The 18182-nt window shown below is 33.4% G+C and overlaps 5 protein-coding genes across 5 annotated transcripts; 2 read left to right on the top strand and 3 right to left on the bottom strand.

Moving 5' to 3' along the window:
- Positions 1-1444: 1444 nt before the first annotated feature.
- Positions 1445-5122, bottom strand: LOC123712762 (ejaculatory bulb-specific protein 3-like). The gene is made up of 3 exons (XM_045666011.1): positions 4840-5122; positions 3883-4062; positions 1445-3154 (listed from the first exon to the last, which is right to left on the bottom strand). The coding sequence occupies exons 2-3, from the start codon at positions 4058-4060 to the stop codon at positions 2964-2966; spliced, it is 369 nt and encodes a 122-aa protein (XP_045521967.1). The 5' UTR covers positions 4061-4062; positions 4840-5122; the 3' UTR covers positions 1445-2963.
- A 186-nt stretch (positions 5123-5308) lies between these two features.
- LOC123712747 (EF-hand domain-containing family member B-like) lies at positions 5309-7010 on the top strand. Its single transcript, XM_045665994.1, has one exon. The coding sequence runs from the start codon at positions 5401-5403 to the stop codon at positions 6976-6978; it is 1578 nt and encodes a 525-aa protein (XP_045521950.1). The 5' UTR covers positions 5309-5400; the 3' UTR covers positions 6979-7010.
- Positions 7011-9713, bottom strand: LOC123712759 (allergen Tha p 1-like). Its single transcript, XM_045666007.1, has 2 exons — positions 9491-9713; positions 7011-7262 (listed from the first exon to the last, which is right to left on the bottom strand). Exons 1-2 carry the CDS (start codon positions 9660-9662, stop codon positions 7084-7086), a joined length of 351 nt encoding a protein of 116 aa, XP_045521963.1. The 5' UTR covers positions 9663-9713; the 3' UTR covers positions 7011-7083.
- On the top strand, positions 7622-9487 carry LOC123712749. The gene has a single exon (XM_045665995.1). The coding sequence runs from the start codon at positions 7871-7873 to the stop codon at positions 9410-9412; it is 1542 nt and encodes a 513-aa protein (XP_045521951.1). The 5' UTR covers positions 7622-7870; the 3' UTR covers positions 9413-9487.
- Positions 9714-14570: 4857 nt separating the features above from the next.
- On the bottom strand, positions 14571-15766 carry LOC123712750 (glycine-rich protein 1-like). The gene is made up of 4 exons (XM_045665996.1): positions 15734-15766; positions 15578-15653; positions 15471-15513; positions 14571-15401 (listed from the first exon to the last, which is right to left on the bottom strand). The coding sequence occupies exons 2-4, from the start codon at positions 15590-15592 to the stop codon at positions 14590-14592; spliced, it is 870 nt and encodes a 289-aa protein (XP_045521952.1). The 5' UTR covers positions 15593-15653; positions 15734-15766; the 3' UTR covers positions 14571-14589.
- Between the last annotated feature and the right edge of the window lie 2416 nt (positions 15767-18182).

Raw genomic sequence — 18182 nt, 5'->3', positions numbered from 1 at the left:
ATATCTGTATATGTTTCATGATCATTTGTAAATTGAATAGGCAAGTTGGTGATCAGCCCTCTGTGCCTGACGCACGCCTTTTTGGGTCTAAGGCAAGTTCGTTTCCTCACGATGTTTTCCTTCACCGTTCGAGCTAATGTTAAATGCGCACATAGAAAGAAAATCCATTGGTGCACAGTCAGGGATCGAACCTACGACCTCAGGGATGAGAGTCGTACGCTCAATCCACTCGGCCAACACTGCTCTCAATAATTATATATACATAAAAGATATTTAACCTCGTGTTCGTTATAAAACGTCGTGTCAATTATCAATCTATGCCTAATGTTCTCTTAGACAGATATTAGGTTAAGGTAATATAAATACATTTTTATGCCTAAGGTACTTCTTAAACATAGTTATACATATAAAAAAGTCTATCTTTGGGGTTTCTATACAAACATATCGATGATCTTTTAAAAGTTTTTAGGTTCTTTTGCTATATTTTCTTACCTTGTAGTTCTTTGTAAAACATACACTGTAATGAAGGCCTTAGATGACATTATTTACTCGCGATACTTTTCTACATTATGAGTAGTTATTGCGCCCAGGCATTGGTGCACAAAAATTTATTACCACGATAAAGTCTTTAGATCTACGACTCTGTGTCATAGCTTAAACAAAATTATTTAATTTCAAAAAAAATCATAAAAATTATGTAAACAAAAGTTTCAAACATAAGTAGGGTGAAAATATTATTGATGAGAATAAATTTATTTTTATAGAACATACAACGTATTATACATAATATAATGTTCTTACAACTCATTAAATTAAAATTATTGTTGTTACAATGGAACAATAGAATCACAGTAATTAAAAACAATATTTACATAACGTCGACACGTTGCATTATTATAATGACGTTTTTAGAGTAATATAATTTGTATATACAGTTATATACTTACAATAATTAAATAAATCATTGTCACTATAACCTTGCCTCTGGGCCTCTTTGCTTCTTCTTTCCTCTGGGCTTTCTGTAACATGATCATTTTGTAATCTAAAATGCCGTCGACTTTTTGGGTATATATGCCGGTTTCCACACGATCATTTTCTTCACCATACGAGCATGTATTAAATGCGCATATAGGAAGAAAATACCATTGGTGTATACCGGAGAACGAACCTACGACCTCAGGGATGAGAGTCGCACACTGGAACCACTAGACCAGCACTGAATTTTTTACGCCATTATTTAAGTTTTTGATTGCTTTTTTAATATTAATGATCGAATTTTTCTTCGATTTCTGCAGTCGTAGGTTTGACCATGACTGTAATAAATTTAAGTATATATCCCTGTTTCCAAACCATAGATAAGAAATAGTCACATATCAAACTGCTACGTTTGTGACATACGGTAAACAATATTCAAGAGTAATTTAACCAAAATATTCATATTTTCAGGAAAATGAAGTTAGCACTTGTCTTGGGTCTTTGCTGCCTTGCCTTAGCTTGGGGGAAACCGTCAACATACACTGATAAGTATGACAACGTCAACGTTGAAGAAGTATTGGAATCCGATCGCCTGTTGAAAGGGTACGTTGAATGTCTTATGGACAGAAGCAGGTGCCCTCCAGACGCGAAAACCTTGAAGGAAACTCTTCCAGACGCATTAGAAAACGAATGTAAGAAATGTACAGCGAAACAAAAGAGTAACGCGGACAAAGTCGTAAGGCACTTGGTGAACAAGCGTCCGGCGTTATGGAAGGAATTGGCCTCAAAATACGACCCAAAAGACCAGTACCAACAGAGATACAAGGACAAGATTGACGCTGTCAAAGAAACATAAATGTGGTGGTTCACGTAGTTTTATTCAGTTCATTTATTGTTTTTTTTTTCAATATAATATAAAAATTGTCCTCAGTCGATTATTTATAAAAATATTAATTTGTCCAAATATATGTATGGTTTTTTAATGTATTGTCTATACTTCCTATCATACTTAACATTTCATGATTCCGGTATTTACACGTATACGTAATTGAATAAATCCTTTAATTATTAAGAATTAAAAAAAATATTAAAACCATGGCATAGCAAAGTGGTCTCGTTTCTTCTCTTCCTTTATATTTTTTTGAAATTGGAGCATTTTGTAGAGAATAATCTTGGCTTTGCAGGGCCATGAGTAACATTCATGTATGATTTGGTTAGACTAACTATCGCTTAACATTTGATATTAATACAAATGATTACACACTTACATTCATAATTTATATCAATATACACACGATATATATACAGATTATACTTCACAACGAAAATTTATAACTAATACATTTTTAAATTCATTAAATAAAAAAAAACTCTAAATGCTAAACTTTCTTCTATTAGAGAAGATATTTATTTGTAGAACTTTAATGTCTTAGAACTTACCTATAGACAACATTTGACGTAGTTTTGTTTTGTGGCGGCAAAATAATTTCATATTTTAGAGTTTTGATTCGGGATAGGCTAACGTTAGCAACGTTGGCGATAAATATTGGTACGTTCTATAATAGTGTACGAGATTTTTTGTTCTATCGTCAATAGTTTCCACAGCGCACGCTAGGTCATATTTTTTTATGGATAATTTTTTACATCTTGGTTTTTGTTTTGTATACAACATATTTATTAATGTTTAATATACAACATACATACAAAAACCCTTAATTTTACCCTGTAACTTCCCATTTTAAATTAAAACTAAAAACATAAATTGTAATTTCAATTAAAAATTACATAAATATCTATAATGTCTTAAGGACTGTACATCCATATATGTCTTTCCTTATTCCATTGAATGATGAGGAATTGTAAAGAACTATTTTAAATTCTGTCCTCGATAATAATTACTTATTTATTGCATCTATGAAGGTGTAAAAACATTTACATTGTAGGGTTTATGGAAATGAATCAATCTTGTTTACAAATGAAAAGTATTACTATCTATCTTTCTCTTCAAGAAATTTATTGAATGTTTCCCTATGTTTTTTCTCTCCATCATATTTATTTACGAGCTGGTCCCAAGTATAAGGGTGAGCCGCTATTATAGCTCTTATTACCGTTTTGATAAGCTGTTTCTGTTTTGGGGAGCATTTTCCACATGATGACTCTAATGCTTCCGGTATAACTTCTGAAAATCATTACAAATTAAAAATAATAAGAATATTTTCTTAACTTGTAAATCTAGATATACCTATAACTTGTAGCAAGTACAAGGTTTAATATTTATTAAAGATATAATTATTTCAGCGCTTAATGAGTTTTGGCCTCAGATTGTATCCATTTCTTTTGATAATTTTATTTTTATCGATAAATAGGTAGACCTTTTGGGTCTGATTCATGTTAACAATTTTTGGGTTTGACACTACCCCACGTTTGCCTGCATCATAGAAGCAGTTGCTAATTGCAAATATACTTATCTCAAGATACAAGTATAACTTGCAAATATAGAAACAAAAAACGAAGTAACGGAAATAGTTCCATTCCATTTTGAAGATTGATACATGATTTAAATAACTTCGCCCGATAGCAAAACATCCAAACATAGCCACTTTGAATTCATTTTATGACGAAAATGTATAAAGAACATGATTTTGAAATTTACACGATATATTTTATCGCAGGCCAAGTAATCCATTTCAGAAAAAAAAATTAATAAAATTGCATTAATTTAATGTTTTACATAACTAATTGTTATTACGGGCTGGCGCGCCTCAGTGCTCCAGCTCTTCACTGCGCACCGCAGTCCACCCCGAAACACTGACACAGTAATTCGTGCTGGGATGGGGCCTTAAGTTCGTTAAAATAAACTAAATTTAAAGGCATCATGGATTAAATTAGTTTTTTTTAAATACCTACTTTTAAAATCTTTTGCTTCTGGTGTACACGGACCTTGGTCGAGAAAGCATTTGGAGTAGCTCACTAGTATCCTGTCGTTTTCTATTAGAGGGTTGATGTCGAAGTCGTCATATCGAGGGTTATAATAGTCGGATAAAACAGGTGTTACAATATAAACAAGGAAGCATACTGCGAGCATTACTGAAAATACACGTCAATGAGTCACTGGGAAACAAATATACGTAACCTAATGTACTGCATTATTTTTATATAACAGGAGGCAACGGGCAGGAGGCTCTTCTGATGTTAAGTGATACCTCTGTCCATTACACTCACATTGGCAAAAGCCTCGAAAATGCGTTTCTGACATTTGAGAATTGGTACGCTCTATTCTGGAAGAACCCTAAGTCTAAGTCGAATTGATTCGGAAATACTTCAATGGACAGCTGGTTACACATAGTGCTGGTTCGCGACAAAACCTGCTTTGAACAACGCTCTGCTGTGGAATGACGAACGTCGAGATGATGTGAAAATAATGCATATCTTAATTCTTAAGAATACTTTAGTTGCTTTCTTTATACCAGAAATATACCAACTTTAATTAAGGCATCGCAAGTGGGTCATTTTTGTACCCCTCTTACTTATTGTATCACCTTATAATAAGTATCTATTTGTCATCTAATACATATATTGTTATCATTAAAAATATTTAGCACATCTTCAACAATGCTTTCTACAATTCTTAGGATGGTGATATCACTGCAGTACGGATTTATATATATGTATATAAATTAAAAAGACTTTTCTTGACATAACGAAAAAAATAGGAACTGTAAGAATTAGTCTTTTTGTAAATATTGTAATCAATTACTGTTGTGTTGTTTTTTATATGATGTAAATAAAAAATGTTACCGAATTGGAGTAACTGTAATGGTAGCTTATTTTGTAAAATAAATAAATATATGTCAAACGTCTTACCTCAAGTTTCTCTATCAAGGAGGCTGTAACTAAATTGCGTAGTAATGTTCTGTGTGTATTTATAAAGTACATTGCACTGTTATTAGATACATTCGCTAAGTAATCATTATTTTGCGACGTCGTATAAAGTATACATAATTATTTTACGTAAGTTATCTTGAAGGCTCTGTGGCTACTGATCGAGTTGCAATACAACCTCAAGTTCAAATCCTCAAAGTACAAATTTTAAATTGTGATGACCCCACCGAATTCTTCTTCATCTTCTCTTTCTCAATCTCTAAGCATCGTGAATTTCGACGTTAAATCAAAGACGTATGAGATAGACCAAAAATGGTAATACATATTCAATTAGGCACCTTTAGTAGTCAATCGACCTGTTTCATAGAAATAGAAATGTAATTGTATTAATTTTATATTGAACTATTTTTATATAAGAAAAATAAACCATTTGTTTGTGAAAGATGTCAAATCATGCAATGTAAACATTGTAACCATTTTTGATAATTCTTACAATAATTGTTGATAATTTATTTACTTTGTATTTATTTTTATTCGATTGAAATGCCGGTAGATTGCCAAAGGTCCACATCTGGTGGAAAGGGTAATTGGGGAATGTTTATCGAACGTGATCCGAAAATATGTGCAGCAGGATTACCCTCTGCTCAGCCAGATGACAAAGTTTCTGATTCATTAGAACATTACTTATTGAAAGATGAAGTGGATGCTCTTATGAGTGATGCAATCTTTCCACCGGAACCTCCTCGACCATTACCACCTTTACGACGCCCGATTCCATTAGACAAACGCTTCGCAGGCCCATTTGGTCAGGTTGCGCAATTGATAAATCCTCCAATAAAAACCAAATTCCAAACACTTGTGGATGATTTTAAGGATACCGCGTATGCGTCTTATTGGAGCAGACCACTTGCGCAGGTCCGTGATCCTGTGCCGATGCTTCCTGATGGTATGGATACTTTTGGTACCACTTTTGGTAAGAAAACAGCATTTCACGGCAGGTTATATGATGTTGTAATGCCGAAAGACCCACTACCCGATAAAACACCTCGTTCTAAAGAAGCTGGAGTGCAATTAGACCGTGTGTACTGTTCTCCTCCGTATAATGGAGATGTAACATTCGGGCACAGAACATATGTTGATAAGCGCGGTACATATGCTAAATGTTGCCTTACTGACGATAGAGTAGTTCTCGGAAAAGGGGGCCGAACGATTTTAAATACACTTCAAGCTAAATATCTAGAAGCTAATCAATCAAGAATTGGAAACGCTGTAACTCCAAATAATAATATAAATAACGTTCCAGCAGGCTACGCTTTTGGAAAATTAAAACCTCCTGACAATTTACCAGAATGTTTATCATATTGTGCATTAAATCCAGAACGGCATTTCTTGAAAAAGTGCTTAGGACACTTAAATTCTCTTCGAAAATCATTGTCAAAACGTTTTTTGCCATCATTCTTTCGTGATTTCTATTTAAATATAAAATATTACGATAAAGAAAGAAGTGATTGGTTACCTAAAAAAGTTGTTTATGATTTGTGTGCCTTAAGACTTATTCGATTCGACTCCTCGTTAATAGAGCCTCTGTTGTCTATGTGGCAAGCGTATGATGGAGAAAACATTGAGTACAAGACATTTGTTCATGTAATAAACTACCGAGAACCATCGCCAGATCTATCAAAAGTGAAGGACATTCCCGATGAATGCCTATCATTTTCAACTACTTATACAGAAATGGTAGAGCCTGGAAAAGATGAAGATAGAAGTCGAATGGCCGGTTTACCATCGGGTAGGTACTTTGATATGGATTATCCAGTTACTCCTGAACGTTGCTGCCGAGCAGATAGAACTTGCCTACCCCATGAATCTGACATGAAAGCCTGTCTTAATCCAAGCATTTTAACTTTATACCATGTAAATCACAGAGATATGTATGCTAGACGAGAACCTCTAATTGTAAGAAGGGTTTTTGAAGCAGCAGGTGAAATATTTACTGATGAAAAATTTAACGAGATTTGGGAAGAAGCTAAGAAGTATCATTCAGGTGGTTGGGTCTGTTATGAAACATTTAATAGAGCTTTAAATTTATCTAATTCTGTAGATAATAATAAGACTGAGTGAATTGGGGAAAAAGAGGTTCAAAAACTTATACGTAATAAATAAAATGCTTTATTACTGTGACATATTTTAATTTCACCACCCTTTATACATTTGTCTTTAAAATCTTCAGTTAAGAAATTCTTGGAATTCTTTTTGATACTTTCCTTGAGGATCGTAGTATGATACCATGTCTGTCCAAATGTTTGGATGTTTCGCTCTCACTTCTTTAACTAAAGATTTTCCAAGTTGCTTTTGCCGGTCCGTACACTTAGCGCAGTTTGTTTCTAATATTTCAGGAATTTTATCTGTATCAATAAACATTAGAAAATTATATTATTCACTATAAAGCGGACCCAACAATTATGGTACTGTAAACAGATCTTAGATATTTCAAAAAAGTGATTGTAAATCTAAACGATTCTCGTATCCACTTGAACACACAAACAATTCAACAAAATCGGTTTAGGACTTTACGTAAAAGATAAACATAAAGTAACAATCAATAACACCGTTAACGACGTTTACGATAGATAGATTAAGAAAGAATATAGTATACTAAATTGTTATAATATATTTTAAGATCTAAACTAGGAAAATCAGTCTAACAGTTCTCCAGTTTAAGTGAGACAAACTATTTATTTATATATACAATATATGTAGATATTCTCACTCGCAACAATGTATATTAAAGTTACAAGCAATTTTACTTGTGGATATTCCACAGACTATATCTCAACATACAAAAAGTTCCTAGCTCCATACAAACTGGTAAACATTATAAAATATTCCTAAAATTGACATAATGTCAGTTATAAGATAATACTGGATTGTGATATTCTGGCCAAACGTTTAACCAAATACCGATATTTATTTATCTCTACCAACAAACGAAATATTTACAGCAATTCAAAACATGTCAAGGGGCTCGACTATTAGAACAAGTGGTGGGAAAGGAAATATCAATATGTTTATTGAGCGTGATAAAAAGATATGTGCTGCTGGTCTTCCAAATTTGGACAATGCGTCAATTTCTAATATTTTTCCATGCTATCAGCTTCAAGATCACGCCGATGCCCTGTTACATGACATTATTATACCTGAAACATCCTATGATCCACGCCAATTGTCAAGTCAGCGTGATATGCGAAATGCTGGAATGTTCACCGAATCAGCTGATCTGATTAATCCACCTATGAAAACCAAATTTCAAACGTTGGTTGACGACTTTAAAAATACACAATGCACCTCATACTGGAAAAAAGAAATGGGAAAAGTGCCAGATCCAAAAGGAAATCTACCTGAAGGCTTAAACGTATATGGAACAACTATGGGAAAAAAGTATCCGCCAAGCTTAACTTCTTACGAGGTAATATTTCCCACACAATGTATAGAAGATCAAGTCCCACGTTCAAAGAGATGTGGACTTCAAACTCAGCGTAATTACTGTTCGTTTAACGCGAATCAAACTTTCGGAAAGAAAACAAATATAGATTCATCGAGCAAACGAATGAATTGTTGTTTAACTGATGATAGAATATATGTAGGAAATAATTCTAAAATACCGATGCATTTTCTGCAAGCTAGGTTTAATTATAAAAATACTGCAAGAGTAGGAGAAACTCAAGAGCCAAATAATAATATTGATTGTGTACCAAAAGGGTTTGCGTTTGGCAAAGTTGAATCTTTAGACGGTATCGGAGTGCCCGAATGCCTGACAGTGGAACTGAATCCAGACCGAAAATTCTTAAAAGAATGCTTAGCGCATCTGAATACTTTGCGAAAGTGTATGTCTAAGCGCTTCGATGGAGCGTTTTTCCCGAAATTTTATTTGGAAATAAAATATTTGGATACTCAAAAAACAGGATGGTTGCCAAAGGATATCATCTATGACACATGTAAATTAAAATATATTCGATTTAACGAGGAACTTCTTGAACCTTTAATGTCTATATGGAATATATTAGATGGGTCGAGAATAGAATATAAAAAGTTCATTCATATGCTGAATTATAGAGAACCTGTTCTCGAGCTTCCAAAAATCAGCGATATCCCTGAAGAAAATATAGATTATCGCACGACATATTCTGAAATGTGTAAAGAAAATGTAGAAAATACACAAAAATATATGGCTGGTGTACCATCTGGTAGGTATTTAGACAAGGACTACCCAATAACGCCTGACGGGTTATGCAGAGCCGACCGTGATTTTCTCCCTCAAGAATCTGATGCCAAGTGCTGTATATCTCCAAGTATCTTAACATTGCATGGAGTGAGTCACCGTGATATGTTCGCAAAAAGAGACGCGAAAACCGTGAGGAAGGTATTTGAAAATATTGGAGAAGAGTTTACGGACGAATCATTTGACTCTATATGGCTCAAAGCCCAGGAATACCACTCTCAGGGTTGGGTGTCGTACGAAACTTTCCGTCGTGCCTTGGCTGATAAAAGTACTTAGTATTATAGTTAAGGATATTTTATTTTTGGATTAAGGATGTTTTTGTTTTCTTCTTAGTTAATAAATATTAATACATACCCTTTACTCTCTTTATTTCGGGAGTGCATGGCCCTTTGTTTATCAAACATTTAGTGTATGCTAGTAATAGCCTTTCATTACTTAACACTTCTGAGATATCAATATCGACACTATCATATTTGTCATGCGCATAGGCAAACATAAATAAACAAAATAGCACGATTAATTTCATATTAGTAGTGTTTACGGTCTGATCTCGATCTTTGCGCGATCAATCTTATATGTGTTTTATACTAGTCATTTGTTTATGAATACTAAGAAAATGCTATTAGAATATTAACAATGATGCGTCAGTAATCCAGTTTAAGACCTCGTTGCTTTGTGGTCAACGCAAATTACAGATCAGCGTTGTTCTAAGAGCGATCATCTACATAGTAGATAATGGAAAAATACACAACTCCATAATGTGACATGTTTATTTATTATATACTTAACTAAAGCATTATAAGGAAGTAAATAATGCACTGTTTCAAGAATTGTTGTTATATTATATCTACTACACATTTAAATGACGTTGAGCATCAGCCCTTTTTAGTATTCAGTAGCTATTAATATCCAACATGTGGACCCTGTTCACAACTACGAGTATATTGCAGGGAATATTAGGGTTGGCAATCATTACATTTACTTTCATCACGTTGTCTAAACCACACATTTTTGAAGATTCAATTTTTGCCCACAATTATTTTGATAATCACATATACAATAACAATATCAAAACAGTACATACATTTGAGAATTTTACTAAAGTTGCTTTAAGAATTGTTCCATATATAGTAAACTAAAATTCCAATCGAATTACTGGGCTTTAATCGGTTTGACCTTGTCCATACAATGTAAGGTATACATCTCTAATAAACGCGAGACATTTCCTTCATCGTCCCTATATAGAGTTTTCCCTGTATAATGCGATTAACTGTAACACATTAAAAAAAATCGGTAGCTAGGAAACTAGTACTCGTTCAATTAAAATAAATAGTTCTAAATTTACGCTAATTTAAGTTTACTTCCATCATATTTATGACTCGTAAGGTGAGATTCAGAGACGGCAGGTCAAAAATATCAGGTCGGCTAGAATTATTCTAGGGTATAAGATATTACCAGACCTCATACATCGACTACAAGATCCATTGTTCATTGTTAAAGTAAAGTTTACACAATGGTTATTTCTTCTAATTCCCAGTAACTAAGAAGTTGTAGAGAGCGTCTCTGTTTGTTGCGGTTGGGTCGTACTTTTCTAATAACTCAGTGAAACGAATTTCACTCTTCGAACGTATACCGAGAAGCATTTTTCTCACAACTGCCTTCTGTTTTTGAGAACACCTTCCGCAGGCTGTTTGGATCGTCTCAGGTAGAACTCCTGCAATGATAATGAGAAATTAATTGAATTGTTTATTTTTATAGTAAATGTTTATACAACTTTATTTCTTATTATAAAAAAAAATGTATTTTTTATTTTCATGAGAAACTTAATATATACGAACGAGATACACGTCGCTATCAGCCGTCTTAATATTAGTCTTCTAGGCTCATTCTGATATGTATCTTTAATACCCGTTTAAATTGGTTGGACGCATATTACGAATATAAGACGGTAATTGGTTAAATACACCCTCATACTTGATAGACTTCTTCAAATAATTTGTACACGGCTTTAACAAGATAAGCAAACTCGCTCGGCGACTATTGCGTGTGGTGGTTTCTTTGAATGATCAGCTACTATGGAGAGTGTTATTTAATTTGTTTTAAATTAAGATTCAGGTGCTATTAACATATATTTGTTTAATCGTCATAATTGTGGTTTCTTGGTAGATTTTATTAGTCTGTTTTAAAAAATTGTATTGTAGACATTTTGTTTAAGTACTTTAATATTCTATTTATAAATTTAAAATACTATAAAACCCAAAAGAAATGTATCGCATTTGCTATTAACAATTATTAATAAAAAAAATATTTTGCCCAATTTACAAGTAGAACTTATAAAGCATTCGCAAATTGTTTTCACTGAGATTTAACGGACCTAGGTTTCCTTTCTACGTTTATGTGTGTTATATTGATTTTGAAAAATCCAATAAAAACATATGATGTCGTCTTATAAATACAATGTTACTTAAGTGTTCTCGTTAATAGAAAAAAATCGCTTTCTTTTAGACACAAATCAAAAGTCTGGTGAAAGTCAAGAATTGAATACAGAGAAAGCAGAACGCTATTGGACTTTATACGATATCTTCTCTATTACAGATAACGTAGAAAACTACAAGATAACTTTTTAGGGCTTTTTAATACCTTTTCAAACATTGTATTTTGACACATTATTTGTATTATCATAAGTGTAATAGTTGTACCAACTAACAAGATACTTGTCAGTATAATTAGTTCGTGAAAAAAGTGGTAGCAAGCATGGCAATTTCTCTGGATTCTAAAAACTACATTTTAAAAAGATAGTTTAAGAAATGGGCCTACGCTAGCCTTTGATTTACGCTTGTACTACTAAAGATTTAAATAAGGCTTTTAATAAATGAATATAAACACAACAAAACATTTTTCTTGTAATGTTCGCGCCTTTTGCTCCATTGACTTGCGTTGTCTTTTATGTCAAGTCTGTTTCTCATTTGTTTTTTCCCTGTTTTTCAGGCTTAATAAAGTCCAAGTTATTTTCCACATATACAACAACCATGTTTCCATTAAATCTTTACAATATTATTTACATAGCTTCACATTTCGTGTGTTATTTAAATATCGATGATACGCGAGAACGTATATCAATGAAGTTTTTATAAATGTATAAATTTAAATGCGCCTACCAAAATATAAGAGCAAAGGCACAAGACTTACGTTTAAAATTCTTTCCGTCCTTAGTACACGGTCCCTTCTCCATCACACACTTGTAGTACGCCAATAGGATCCTTTCGTTTTGAATGATTGAATCCGCATTGAAATTATCATATCGGTTATAAGGTTGTTGTTGACAGAGAGAGGATACCACCACCGTCAGCACACATGTTGTTAACAACCAGAATCTCATGATGACCTGAAAGTGTAAAAGATTAGAATAATATTTTAGATTATTTGTTTTGCCCTTAATTAAAGTGGGTAAATAAATAAATTATTTTTATTCATATTCGTGTATTACGAAAGTAACAACAATCTTAACACAAAATAATGAAAATAAATTATTACAATTGTATTATGTTAGCATCTAGCAGGATAATTGTAAAGTATTTATCATTAAACACAATTAAAATCCATAAATTGTATTAATATATTTAATTAAATTTGTCAATAAAAATAAAATCTTTATAAATATTAACTTACTTTCGTTGTTAATCAAATAATAAAACCGCAAATTGACAATATATTAATATTTGTAGTCAACTATTTTAAAAACAATTTTAAATCAATTGTACTTACCGAAGAAAGTGTTCCGAATGACGCACAAAATCGTTATGGTTGTTTCTCGGGTGTTCACAATTTCTCTAAACCTGTCCTGGGTACCAAGACAAAGCATACTTTCGCTTTACGTACACGCTGGCAAAGGATGGTAAAAAGCTCTGGCATTAGTCGACAACAAACCCAAGACCGGACAGATTACTATTCAATGTGTATTTGTTTGTATTTTCAAACAATGGTACCACCATCCGTGGATGTGGATATCCGAAATTCAAAAACTAGCCGAATAAGTATCTTGTATATAAATAATACATACTTTATAAAACTCTTTTAGAACCAGTCCATTCAATACAAAGAAATAATATTGTAATTTAACAAATTAAGTCCATTTTTTTTATGTGATATACTCGTAAACGAAATATCGATTTTATTACCGGCGATAATTGCTTTAACATTATGAGAGTATTTGTTTGTATTTTCAAACAATGGTACCACCATCCGTGGATGTGGATATCCGAAATTCAAAAACTAGCCGAATAAGTATCTTGTATATAAATAATACATACTTTATAAAACTCTTTTAGAACCAGTCCATTCAATACAAAGAAATAATATTGTAATTTAACAAATTAAGTCCATTTTTTTTATGTGATATACTCGTAAACGAAATATCGATTTTATTACCGGCGATAATTGCTTTAACATTATGAGAGTATTTGTTTGTATTTTCAAACAATGGTACCACCATCCGTGGATGTGGATATCCGAAATTCAAAAACTAGCCGAATAAGTATCTTGTATATAAATAATACATACTTTATAAAACTCTTTTAGAACCAGTCCATTCAATACAAATAAATAATATTGTAATTTAACAAATTAAGTCCATTTTTTTATGTGATATACTCGTAAACGAAATATCGATTTTATTACCGTCGATAATTGTTTTAACATTATGAGAGAATTTGTAGCCATGATACCTAAAATAAAGAGATTATAACACATATCAATCCTTTTTGGGGTCCTTGAAGAGAGGAGCGTTCTTAAAACGCCAGGGCCAGTAGGAAGAAATGCTCTTGCAAGACTCTCGAGATTATGGGTAGCATTAAATTAACATTCTGATTGTTTTATAAAAAAAAACAAATGGTTATTGTCAGTCAATTGCAACTAATTAACTCTAGCAAATAATTGTTTAATCTATAAACTCATTTCGTTTTGCATTCGATGATGCGTTTGAGTTATTGATTTCATTTAATATAGTTTTATGCTAGGCATTTTCTAGTTTAAATTTAATTTGAGTTTTATATGCTTAAAAGTACTACTACTACCATCAATTATACCATCTCTTGCCATAGCAAAATATGTACCTTTAACATTTTTTTTGTATTTACAATCTTGGTAACAGATATTTCGATAGGTATTCAGATATCAGAAATATATATAGGTATATAATACACTTTCGCATTAAAAGCTTAACTTACGAGAGTGAGGCAGTCAGTAGATAACAGTAAATATAATTGATTTTTTTTGTAATACTTCCTACTACTATCGTTTTGACTTATGTTATTAAGTAAATAAAACAATTTCCAAATAAGATTTACTACTATTGTATATTTACAGTAATTAAGTATTTTTTATTTTAGCAAATTTCTGTAAATGATATAGTGTTTTAACTACATCATCAGAACAAATGACGTCTCATAGTATATTTAATGTCCATAGCCATGTCCATATCCACCATACGCGGTACCAGTAACTTCAATTGGGCCAGCAGCAACAATCGCAGCACCACCAACTGTGCCAGCAACAGCACCAAGTCCATTATTGTCTATCAGCAACAGACTGTCTTGTCTTGCAACTGTATCAGCAACTGATTGAGCCTGAGCCGCACTGCTCGCCACGGCAGCTGCCTGAGCTCTTGCAGCGTTAGCGATGCGAGCGGCTTCTATGGCTCGTGAGTTTGCAAGAGCGACGGCTTGTAAACGAGCTGCGTTTGCAATGCGTTCAGCTTCAACGGCTCTAGACAATTCCACGGCGCTGGCAGCGGCAGCACGTCTTGCTGCCTCAGCCGCTCTGGCGTTCTCTAAAGCAGCGGCTTGGGCCCTTTGTATGTTAGCAATACGGGCTGCGTCTAAAGCCTGGGCATTTTGAATGGCGTTAGCCTGTCCTGCTCTAGCAGCAACTTCAGCAGCGCGCGCATTCTGGATACCTGCAGCAGCGGCGTTCCCGATCTGAGCTGCTTGAACAGCTTGAGCATTCTGAATAGCGCTAAGTTGTGAAGCGCCTACTGCACCGGCGCTGTTCAATGATGCAGTTGATCCAGCTCCCAGACCACCTAGAGAGCCAAGAGCTACTCCACCGGCTTCACCAATAGCGAGTCCACTGAGACCAACTCCACCAAGATTTCCGAGACCAGCATCCAGAGCAATACCTCCATGAACTGGTGCCGATAAGATTGCAGGTGAGTAGTAGCCAGTTTGCTCAGATTTTGAGTCCGCAACAGATTTGTTTTTTAAAACAGCTGAAATAAATTAAAGTTATAAAAGCTACTAATATATTATGTTACGAAAGCTATTCAAAGTTAGCTAACCTTTTCCTAGTACTCCATACACCATGGAGACAACAAACAGAACCTGCAAAGAAATAACAATTATGTCTTGCCCAGTTCCATTGACATACCTCAATATTATTCCTTACCATTAGTGGAGACATTTTGTTGGTGGCACAAAACCTCTCGTTAAAGCAGCACAGACGTTAATATACCTTGTAAAAACTAACATGCACTTTTATACGAAACTGAAAATTATTAATATGCAATTACCAATTCTAAATAGACGGCTGACGCCACTTTACCTGAATATTGAAGTTCGTGTAAAAACTCACTGAAGACCGGTAATAAGATCGTTGGATTTAGTCCACTTCTCTTACGTCAGAATATGCTTGTAACTAATGCTTTATGCGCAGAGGCAATGAGAACTCGGCGAAATTGATCGTGATTCGTAACACAGAAGGCAAAGACTCATCGTCCTGAAAACTATACACTGTCACAAAAGAGGCGCTGGACATACACCAGTGGAAACACATAGTCCGGTCCAGATATTTCCTTGATGATCACGACGCCCAGACCTGAGCTGCGTAAGGTGCAGGCTTAGCAGATATGGCAAACATACCTACCAACTATAATAGGTTTTGTGGGTTGCACGGAACTCAGAGTGCGCCATGATTTTGCGCTTACCACAAATCTAATAAAGTGGTTAGGAATGGAAAGGAAATCCAATGGGAAATCAAGCAATGCTCCAGTGCCTCAGGGTGCCTGATGGTAACGTTATGAAGCGATATCGATCGCCGTTACTACTCCCGCTTATCGTGGTGTTGTACATACTATTGTGTATGTGATGAATTTGTAAATAGTTACCGCATTGGAGTAATCTGTAATGGTAGCTTATTTTGTTAAATAAATAAAATGCTAAAATATTCTAAAATATAGTCTTAATAAATTACATCAATGAACTACTTCCTAATTACTATAACTAAGCTTGTAAAGGATTATGTTTAATCATTTTCAGATCAGCTTATAACTATCTTACCAACATAAAACTGTCTACAGGTTAAAGAAAAATGTTATAATTATTTTCTAAATGAATATTTTGATTCCCTGTTTGGATATTTTGATATCGGCTATTCAATACCTAATTAGGTAAATCGTCACGCTTTATTAATTCAAATCTTATACATTACTTATGTAAACATCTAATTAGCAACTTGCAAATGAAAAACTGCGTGTCAAACAGTGAGTCTCTGTTAAAACAGGCTCATTGCGTGCTAACTATTGATCCATAAATCCATACTTTAAATACAGTATGGTAATGAACGAACGTGTGCATTGTGTAATGGAAATACATAAATTGATTTTATGGCTTTATTTAAATTGGAAACAGCTGTAATGTTACTTAGATACATACAAAAAAGTTATAAAAAATGTACTAAGTATCTCTAAGTATCCTTTTAATAATTGGTACGCTCTTTTATATATCTAAATCATTATACTTTCGTTTCACCTTTATACAAAGAGTGCTAAACAAATATCAATACGATTTGATCAGTAATATAACATCGCTTCGAAACAAATATAAGAAAAGGAACTTGTCTAAGACCCAAGGAAGGCTCAAGAGGTCAATGTAACGGCATATATGACATGCTCGGATTCGAAGAAAGTATCGGTGACTAAGCGCATTTTACGCAGGTAGAGTTGCTCTCAATATCATTGGCGCCGTGTTTTCGAGTTGAGGAATTAAAACGGTTGATAAGATGTGTAAAAAATTCCAAACAATCTATTTTAAAACTTATTTACAAGTTTCAGAGTATCATCGTCATTTATTTGGTTTGTTTTATCGGAAAACAATATTTGTTTTGAAGAGAAAGAATGCTGATTTCCAGAAAAATAATATTGTAAAATTATGCTCCTTGTGTTCTAGTAGTCTAGGTAATATTTTTTGCATTCTTATTTATTGCTGAGGTTCTATTAATTGAGTAAGAAACCAACTAGTGTTTGTTTAATTTACATGGTTAATATGTTTCTGAATTTTAGCTTAAGCAAAGATTTGAATTCAAATTCAAAATAAATTATTCATTTAGGTAACACAATGTACACAGTACAGTTATGAACGTCAATAAAGAAATACATGTTAAATCCTTCAAATTTTACATTTACTGTCAGTTCTCCAATCAAGGGCGTAGAACGGACCAGAAGAACAATAAATTCTCCGCCACTCTTATTTTCGCCAAGTTTTTGTTTTACAAAATGTTTGTTGCTACCATTTATCGATGTTCCACATGACATCTTAAAGTAATTAACTATAATAATTTGAAAAATATATATATAAACGAAGTATAAAGAAAACTAGAAAAAAAATGTATCCTCTATCAGCAGTTACCGTGGTGAAATAGGAGCACACACTTACATTCTCGTGGTAGTCGGAATCGGGGAATTATCCTCGACAGAAGAGGACAAATACGAGAAAGTGGATAGAGAAAGATTCTCTGAATATAATTTTGGATTACACACAGTGATTTTAGTGGATCCGGATCCGGCAGTTAAATTAGCAAGGAGTGGGAAGAGTTCCTCATACTCCTGTTTATACCTTAACCTTCTTGTCTATAACAGGATTAGTCCTGGTTCAGGTTTCTGTATATAACGCATGTTGAGTTTTTATAATAATAATAATAAATATAATAAATGTGAAAATGAAGCGGTACATTCAGATTGATTATAAGGTCACAGTAATAAGTTTAATATTGACTT

This window comes from Pieris brassicae, chromosome 8, assembly GCF_905147105.1.
Source record: "Pieris brassicae chromosome 8, ilPieBrab1.1, whole genome shotgun sequence".
NCBI classification, from domain to species: Eukaryota; Metazoa; Arthropoda; class Insecta; order Lepidoptera; family Pieridae; genus Pieris; species Pieris brassicae.
This window is presented reverse-complemented; position numbering and strand designations above follow the sequence as displayed.